This window comes from Cetorhinus maximus, unplaced genomic scaffold (assembly GCF_964194155.1).
Source record: "Cetorhinus maximus unplaced genomic scaffold, sCetMax3.hap1.1 HAP1_SCAFFOLD_1619, whole genome shotgun sequence".
Classification (NCBI taxonomy): Eukaryota; Metazoa; Chordata; class Chondrichthyes; order Lamniformes; family Cetorhinidae; genus Cetorhinus; species Cetorhinus maximus.
The window spans coordinates 60745-70000 of NW_027597559.1; the positions used below are offsets into that span (position 1 = coordinate 60745).

At 50.8% G+C, this 9256-nt stretch overlaps 1 protein-coding gene across 1 annotated transcript in view; it reads right to left on the bottom strand.

Annotated features, from left to right (window-relative positions):
* LOC144676457 (MAM domain-containing glycosylphosphatidylinositol anchor protein 1-like) overlaps positions 1-9256 on the bottom strand; it is a gene marked incomplete at its 5' end in the record, with an annotated part of 48901 nt that overhangs the window by 38488 nt on the left and 1157 nt on the right. The window contains one exon of the mRNA XM_078536872.1: positions 6514-6843. Within this exon, the coding sequence (XP_078392998.1) occupies positions 6514-6843 (330 nt within the window). The remainder of the gene's footprint in view (positions 1-6513; positions 6844-9256) is intronic.

Sequence of the window (9256 nt, forward strand, 5' to 3'; positions counted from 1 at the left end):
ACAGAGAGAGAGAGACAGACAAGGACAGAGAGACAGGGACAGAGAGAGAGACAGACAGGTACAACGAGAGAGGGGCAGAGTGACAGAGACAGAGAGACAGGGACAGAGAGAGAGAGAGAGAGAGAGAGAGACAGGGACAGAGAGAGAGAGAGAGAGAGAGACAGGGACAGAGATACATGGACAGAGAGAGAGAGAGACAGAGAGACAGGGACAGAGAGACAGGGGCAGAGAGACAGGGACACAGAGAGAGAGAGAGAGACAGAGAGACAGGGACAGAGAGAGAGAGAGAGAGAAACAGAGAGAGAGAGACAGCGAGAGAAACAGAGAGAGAGAGAGAGTGAAAAAGCGAGAGAGAGAGACAGACAGAGAGACGGACAGAGAGAGAGAAAAAGAGAGAAAGTGACAGGGGGAGAGAGAGATAGAGGGAGATGGGGACAGGGACAGAGGGACAGAGAGAGAGAGAGAGAGAGAGAAAGAGACAGGGGGAGAGAGAGATAGAGGGAGATGGGGACAGGGACAGAGGGACAGAGAGAGAGATATTAAATACTAGATGTAAATGTGCTTATTTACATGAATAATTTTCTTACAACAACCATTCGAAATACAGATAGACCCAGAGCTGGAGACTGAAAGAACAGCTTCTATTTCTCCACAGAAGCAAAACACGGCAGGTGCTGGGACCTGAATACAAACAGAAAATGCTCAGCAGGTCTAACAGCGTCTGTGGAGAAATATTCCTTCTGAGACCGTGTGACTCTTCTTCACAGCTAAAGGGATAGAAATGTGAGGGGTTCTGTGCTGTGGAAATAGGGAGAGTGTCAGGTGGAGAGAGAGGGCTGGTCAGAATAGGTTAGAGGGCAGGAGGGATTAAATGATAAAGATGGAGGCAGTGGTTAGTGACAGGATCAAGACTAAAGCAATGGTCCAGGCCAACGTTTATACTGTGTCTTTCGTTTAGTAAAATACCCCAGGTCCAGCATCAAACCGAGCAGAGGCTAAGACCAGAAGCTGTTCCAAGGGGTATCCCAGAGGAGGAGTGTGAGTTAGAGAGGCGGAGAGGATTAGGGAGGGAATTCCAGGGCTTAGGGGCCCAGGCAGCTGATGGCAGAGCCACCGATGGGGATGTACAAGAGGCCCGAGTGAGAACAGCACAGATACCTGGGAGGGAAAGGCCAGCGGGAGAGGGAAAACTAGAAAGAGGATGTGAAAATCCAGCTGCTGCTTGATCAGGAGCCAGTGGAGGTCAGTGAAGACAGGGCTGCTCAGAGGTAAGGCCTGGGCCTGAGTGGGGATCGCGTTCCACTACCCGAAGAGTGGGTGAGGATGTCAGTGTGTCCCGAATAGGCAGTGACTGACCGCAGGCAGGACTCGCCCTGACACTTGGGGGGACACCCCAACTTAAAGAGGGCGTCTCCCCAGCCCGGACAGCAACAGCAACTGCAGTGGACAGCTGGAGAATGCAGTGAGATGCTGGGGAAATGCAGTGGGTTGCTGGGGGAATGCATTGGGCTGCTGGGGGAATGCAGTGAGCTGCTGGGGGAATGCAGTGGGCTGCTGGAGAATGCAGTGAACTGATGGGGGAATACAGTGAACTGATGGGTGAAATGCAGTGGGCTACTGGGGAAAATGCAGTGAGCTACTGGGGGAATGCAGTGAGCTACTGGGGGAATGCAGTGAGCTACTGGGGGAATGCAGTGAGCTACTGGGGGAATGCAGTGAGCTACTGGGGGAATGCAGTGAACTAATGGGGAAAATGCAGTGAGCTACTGGGGGAATGCAGTGAGCTACTGGGGGAATGCAGTGAGCTACTGGGGGAATGCAGTGAGCTACTGGGGGAATGCAGTGAACTAATGGGGAAAATGCAGTGGGCTGCTGGGGAAATGCAGTGGACATAGAAACATAGAAAATAGGAGCAGGAGTAGGCCATTCGGCCCTTCGAGCCTGCTCCCTCATTCATTATGATCATGGCTGATCATTCAACTCAATAGCCTGTTCCCGCTTTCTCCCCATACCCTTTGATCCCTTTCGCCCCAAGAGCTATATCTAACTCCTTCCTGAAAACATACAATGTTCTGGTCTCACCTACTTTCTGTGGTGGTGAATTCCACAGGCTCACCATAGGGATAGGCCAGAAAATTATAGACCGGTCAGTCTGGCTTTGGTGGTGTGAAAATGATTGGAAATTATTCTGAGAGACAGGATAAAGTGTCACTTAGAAAGACACGGATTGATCAGGGACAGTCAGATTGTGTCCTATTAACTTGATTGAATTTTTTAAGGAAGTAACAAGGAGGACTGGTGAGGGTAGTGCAGTGGACGTTGTCTACATGGAATTTAGGAAGATATTTGACAAGGTCCCAGGTGGCAGACTGGTCAGGAAAGTGAGATCCCATGGGATACAGGGGAAGGTGGTGAGTTGGGTCCACAATTGGCTCAGTGACAGGAAGCAAAGGGTAATGGTCGATGGATGTTTCTGCGAATGGAGAACGGTTTCCAGTGGTGTTACACAGGGCTCAGTGTTGGGGCCATTGCTGTTTGTTGTATATGTTAATGATTTAGGCTTAAATGTGGGAGACATGATTGGGAAATTTGCAAAACTGGCCGTATGGTTGATAGTGAAAAGGATAGTGAAGAGGGTAGTAAAGAGGGTAGTGAAAAGGATAGTGAAGAGGATAGTGAAGGGGATAGTGAAGAGGATAGTGAAGAGGTTAGTGAAGAGTATAGTGATGAGGATAGTGAAGAGGGTACTGAAGAGTATAGTGAAGAGGATAGTGAAGAGGATAATGAGGAGGGTAGTGAAGAGGATAGTGAAGATGGTAGTGAAGAGAATAGTGAAGAGGATAGTGAAGAAAGTAGTGAAGAGGCTAGTGAAGAGGCTAGTGAAGAGGGTAGTGAAGAGGATAGTGAAGAGGATAGTGAAGAGGGTAGTGAAGAGGATAGTGAAGAGGGTAGTGAAGAGAATAGTGAAGAGGATAGTGAAGAAAGTAGTGAAGAGGCTAGTGAAGAGGGTAGTGAAGAGGATAGTGAAGAGGATAGTGAAGAGGGTAGTGAAGAGGATAGTGAAGAGGGTAGTGAAGAGGGTAGAGAAGAGGGTAGTGAGGAGTGTAGTGAAGAGGGTAGTGAAGAGGATAGTGAAGAAGATAGTGAAGAGGGTAGTGGAGGGTAGTGAAGAGGATAGTGAAGAGGATAGTGAAGAGGATAGTGAAGGGGATAGTGTAGAGGATAGTGAAGAGGGTAGTGAAGAGGATAGTGAAGAGGGTAGTGAAGAGGGTAATGAAGAGGATAGTGAAGAGGGTAGTGAAGAGGATAGTGAAGAGGATAGTGAAGAGGGTAGTGAAGTGGATAGTGAGGAGTGTAGTGAAGAGGATAGTGAAGAGGGTAGTGAAGAGGGTAGTGAAGAGGATAGTGAGGAGGGTAGTGAAGAGGATAGTGAAGAGGGTAGTGAAGAGGGTAGTGAAGTGGATAGTGAGGAGTGTAGTGAAGAGGATAGTGAAGAGGGTAGTGAAGAGGATAGTGAGGAGGGTAGTGAAGAGGGTAGTGAAGAGGGTAGTGAAGAGGGTAGTGAAGAGGATAGTGAAGAGGATAGTGAAGAGGGTAGTGAAGTGGATAGTGAGGAGTGTAGTGAAGAGGATAGTGAAGAATATAGTGAAGAGGATAGTGAAGAGGGCAGTGAAGTGGATAGTGAGGAGTGTAGTGAAGAGGATAGTGAAGAGGGTAGTGAAGAGGATAGTGAGGAGGGTAGTGAAGAGGGTAGTGAAGAGGGTAGTGAAGAGGATAGTGAAGAGGATAGTGAAGAGGGTAGTGAAGTGGATAGTGAGGAGTGTAGTGAAGAGGATAGTGAAGAATATAGTGAAGAGGATAGTGAAGAGGGTAGTGAAGTGGATAGTGAGGAGTGTAGTGAAGAGGATAGTGAAGAGGGTAGCGAAGAGGGTAGTGAAGAGGATAGTGAGGAGGGTAGTGAAGAGGATAGTGAAGAGGGTAGTGAAGAGGGTAGTGAAGAGGATAGTGAAGAGGATAGTGAAGAGGGTAGTGAAGTGGATAGTGAGGAGTGTAGTGAAGAGGATAGTGAAGAATATAGTGAAGAGGATAGTGAAGAGGGCAGTGAAGTGGATAGCTGTCAACTCCAGAATGATATCAATGGTTTGGTTGAGTGGGTGGAGAAGTGGGAAATGGAATTCAATCTGGAAAAGTGTGAAGTAATACATTTGGGGAGGGCAAACAAAGCAAGGGAATACTCAATAAAGGACAGGATATTGAGAGGGACTGAGGAAGTGAGAGATCTCCACAGGTCCCGGAAGGTGGCTGGGCAGATTATTTTAATTCATTCACGGGATGTGGGCTTCGCTGGCTGGGCCCAGCATTTATTGCCCATCCCTAGTTGCCCTTGAGAAGGTGGTGGTGAGCTGCCTTCTTGAACCGCTGCAGTCCATGTGGTGTAGGTACACCCACAGTGCTGTTAGGGAGGGAGTTCCAGGATTTTGACCCAGTGACAGTGAAGGAACTGTGATATATTTCCAAGTCAGGATGGTGAGCGACTTGGAGGGAAACTTCCAGGTGGTGGTGTTCCCATCTATCTGCTGCCCTTGTTCTTCTAGATGGTAGTGGTCGTGAGTTTGGAAGGTGCTGTCTAAGGAGCCTTGGTGAGTTCCTGCAGTGCATCTTGTAGATGGTACACACACTGCTGTTACTGTGCGTCGGTGTTGGAGGGAGTGAATGTTTGTGGATGTGGTACCAATCAAGCGGTTGCTTTGTCCTGGATGGTGTCAAGCTTCTTGAGTGTTGTGGGAGCTGCACTCATCCAGGCAAGTGGGGAGTATTCCATCACACTCCTGACTTGTGCCTTGTAGATGGTGGACAGGCTTTGGGGAGTCAGGAGGTGAGTTACTCATCACAGGATTCCCAGTCACTGACCTGCTCTTGTAGCCACAGTATTTATATGGCTAGTCCAGTTCAGTCTCTGGTCAATGGTAACCCCCAGGATGTTGATAGTGGGGGATTCAGTGATGGTAATGCCATTGAATGTCAAGGGGAAATGGTTGGATTCTCTCTTGTTGGAGATGATCATTGCCTGGCACTTGTGTGGCACGAATGTTACTTGCCACTTGTCAGTCCAAGCCTGGATATTGTCCAGGTCTTGCTGCATTTGGACATGGACTGCTTCAGTATCTGAGGAGTTGCGAATGGTGCTGAACATTGTGCAATCATCAGCGAACATCCCCACTTCTGACCTTATGATGGAAGAAAGGTCATTGATGAAGCAGCTGAAGATGGTTGGGCCGAGGACACTACCCTGAGGAACTCCTGCAGTGATGTCCTGGAGCTGAGATGACTGACCTCCAACAACCACAACCATCTCCCTTTGTGCTAGGTATGACTCCAACCAGTGGAGAGTTTTCCCCCTGATTCCAATTTACTCCAGTTTTGCTGGGGCTCCTTGATGCCACACTCGGTCAAATGCTGCCTTGATGTCAAGGACAGTCACTCTCACCTCACCTCGGGAGTTCAGCTCTTTTGTCCATGTTTGAGCCAAGGCTGTAATGAGGTCAGGAGCTGAGTGGCCCTGGCAGAACCCAAACTGGGCGTCAGTGAGCAGGTTATTGCTAAGCAAGTGCCACTTGATAGCACAGTTGATGACCCCTTCCATCACTTTACTGATGATGGAGAGTAGACTGATGGGTCAGTAATTGGTTGGGTTGGATTTGTCCTGCTTTTTGTGTACAGGACATACCTGGGCAATTTTCCACATAGCCGGGTAGATGCCAGTGTTGTAGCTGTACTGGAACAGCTTGGCTAGGGACACGGCAAGTTCTGCAGCACAAGTCTTCAGTACTATTGTCGGAATATTGTCAGGGCCCATAGTCTTTGCAGTATCCAGTGGATAAGGTGGTAAAGAGAGCATATGGAATGCTTTCCTTTATTGGGTGAGGTATAGAATGGAAAAGCAGGGAGGTTATGATGGAACTGTATAAAACGCGGGTTAGGCCACAGCTGGAATTTTGTGTCCCGTTCCGGTCACCACATTACAGGACAGAACTGCTCCGGAGAGAGACAGAGGAGATTTACAAGAATGTTGCCAGGGCTTGAAAATCGCAGCTATGAGGAGAGATGGGGATAGACTCGGGTTGTTCTCCTTCGAACAGAGAGGCTGAGGGGTGAGCTAATCGAGGTGTAGAAATTGATGAGGGGCCGAGATAGGGTAGACAGGAAAGGCTGAGGGGTCAGTTACCAGGGGACACAGCTTTAAGGGGATTGATGGAAGGATTAGAGGGAAATACCTTTCCATCCAGAGGGTGGTGGGCCTCTGGAATTCACTGTCTAAACTGGTGGCTGAGGCAGAAACGCCCAACTCATGTAAAAGGCACCTGGACCCGCATCTGAAACACTGGAACCCGCAAGGGCTGTGGACCAGGGGCTGGAAATGAGCGGCTAGTTTCTGTTATCTCTCTTTGGCTGTGCAGGCACGATGGGCTGAATGGCCTCTTTCTGCACCATAACTGTTGTGAGGTTCCTCACCGATGTTGGTTGAGATGTTGACATCAATGCTTATATCGGGCACTGCCTGGCTGCGTAGTGATGCCACACAGGTGTAGGTGGCAGAGTCGGAGAATCTCATGTCGATGATGTCCAGACTAGTGGATCCAGGCTGGAATTCCTGGTCGTTTTTGGAGATGATGATCCTGTTGGTGGGTTTGAGGGGTCTTCCGTTTTTGTACCAGCTGTAGGTGAGTTCCTCCTGAGGGACCGCGTCCACCTGGCATGAAACCTTCACCTCCCGGTTCAACTGGATCTTCTCATCATCGTGGAATGTGTCCGGAGTGATCCAGAATCTTCCATTAGAGAGAGCTGGAAAACACATGATACTCAATCACCCAGAATCACTGTAACCGGCACTAACCAGACCGGGCTCGGTTACACTGTAACCGGCACTAACCAGACCGGGCTCGGTTACACTGTAACCGGCACTGACCAGACCGGGCTCGGTTACACTGTAACCGGCACTGACCAGACCGGGTTCAGTCACACTGTAACCGGCACTGACCAGACCGGGTTCAGTCACACTGTAACCGGCACTGACCAGACCGGGCTCGGTTACACTGTAACTGGCACTGACCAGACCGGGTTCAGTCACACTGTAACCGGCACTGACCAGACCGGGCTCGGTTACACTGTAACCAGCACTGACCAGACCGGGCTCGGTTACACTGTAACCGGCACTGACCAGACCGGGTTCAGTCACACTGTAACCGGCACTGACCAGACCGGGTTCAGTCACACTGTAACCGGCACTGACCAGACCGGGCTCGGTTACACTGTAACTGGCACTGACCAGACCGGGTTCAGTCACACTGTAACCGGCACTGACCAGACCGGGCTCGGTTACACTGTAACCGGCACTAACCAGACCAGGCTCGGTCACACTGTAACCGGCACTGACCAGACCAGGCTCGGTTACACTGTAAGCGGCACTAACCAGACCGGGCTCGGTCACACTGTAACCAGCACTAACCAGACAGGGCTCAGTTACACTGTAACCGGCACTAACCAGACCGGGCTCGGTTACACTGTAACCGGCACTAACCAGACCGGGCTCGGTTAAGCTGTAACCAGCACTAACCAGACCGGGCTCGGTGAAACTGTAACAGGCACTGACCAGACCGGGCTCAGTCACACTGTAACCGGCACTAACCAGACCGGGCTCGGTTACACTGTAACCGGCACTAACCAGACCGGGATCGGTTACACTGTAACCGGCACTAACCAGACCGGGCTCGGTTACACTGTAACCGGCACTAACCAGACCGGGCTCGGTTACACTGTAACCGGCACTAACCAGACCAGGCTCGGTTAAACTGTAACCGGCTCTAACCAGACTGGGCTCGGTGAAACTGTAACAGGCACTAACCAGACCGGGTTCGGTCAGACTGTAACCGGCACTGACCACACCGGGCTCGGTTAAACTGTAACCGGCACTAACCAGACCGGGCTCGGTCACACTGTAACCGGCACTAACCAGACCGGGTTCGGTGAAACTGTAACAGGCACTGACCAGACCGGGCTCGGTCACACTGTAACGGCACTAACCAGAACGGGCTCAGTTAAACTGTAACCGGCACTGACCAGACCGGGTTCGGTCAGACTGTAACCGGCACTGACCATACCGGACTTGGTTAAACTGTAACTGGCACTAACCAGACCGTGCTCGGTTACACTGTAACCAGCACTAACCAGACCGGGCTCGGTTAAACTGTAACCGGCACTAACCAGACCGGGCTCGGTCACACTGTAATCGGCACTAACCAGACTGGTCTCGGTTAAACTGTAACTGGCACTGACCAGACCGGGTTCGGTTACACTGTAACCGGAACTAACCAGACCGGGCACAGTCACACTGTAACTGGCACTGACCAGACCGTGCTCGGTTACACTGTAACCAGCACTAACCAGACCGGGCTTGGTCACACTGTAAACGGCACTTACCAGACCGGGCTCGGTCACACTGTAACTGGCACTAACCAGACTGGGCTCAGTTACACTGTAACCGGCAATAACCAGACCGGGCTTGGTCACACTGTAACCGGCACTAACCAGACCAGGCACAGTCACACTGTAACCGGCACTGACCAGAACGGACTCAGTTACACTGTAACCAGCACCAACCAGACCGGGCTCGGTTAAACTGTAACCGGCACTAAACAGACCAGGCTCGGTTAAACTGTAACCGGCACTAACCAGACAGGGCTCGGTTACACTTTAACCGGCACTGACCAGACCGGGTTCGGTCACACTGTAACCGGAACTAACCAGACCGGGCTCGGTTAAACTGTAACCGGCACTAACCAGACCGGGCTCGGTTAAACTGTAACCGGAACTAACCAGACCAGGCTCGGTTAAACTGTAACCGGCACTAACCAGACAGGGCTCGGTTACACTGTAACCAGCACTAACCAGACCGAGCTTGGTCACACTGTAACCGGCACTAACCAGACCGGGTTCAGTCACACTGTAATTGGCACTAACCAGACTGGGCTCAGTTACACTGTAACCGGCACTAGCCAGACTGGGCTCGGTTACACTGTAACCAGCACTAACCAGACCGGGCTCGGTCACACTGTAATTGGCACTAACCAGACTGGGCTCAGTTAAACTGTAACCGGCACTAACCAGACTGGGCTCGGTTAAACTGCAACCGGCACTGACCAGAACGGGTTCGGTTACACCGTAACCAGCACTGACCAGACCGGGCTCGGACACACTG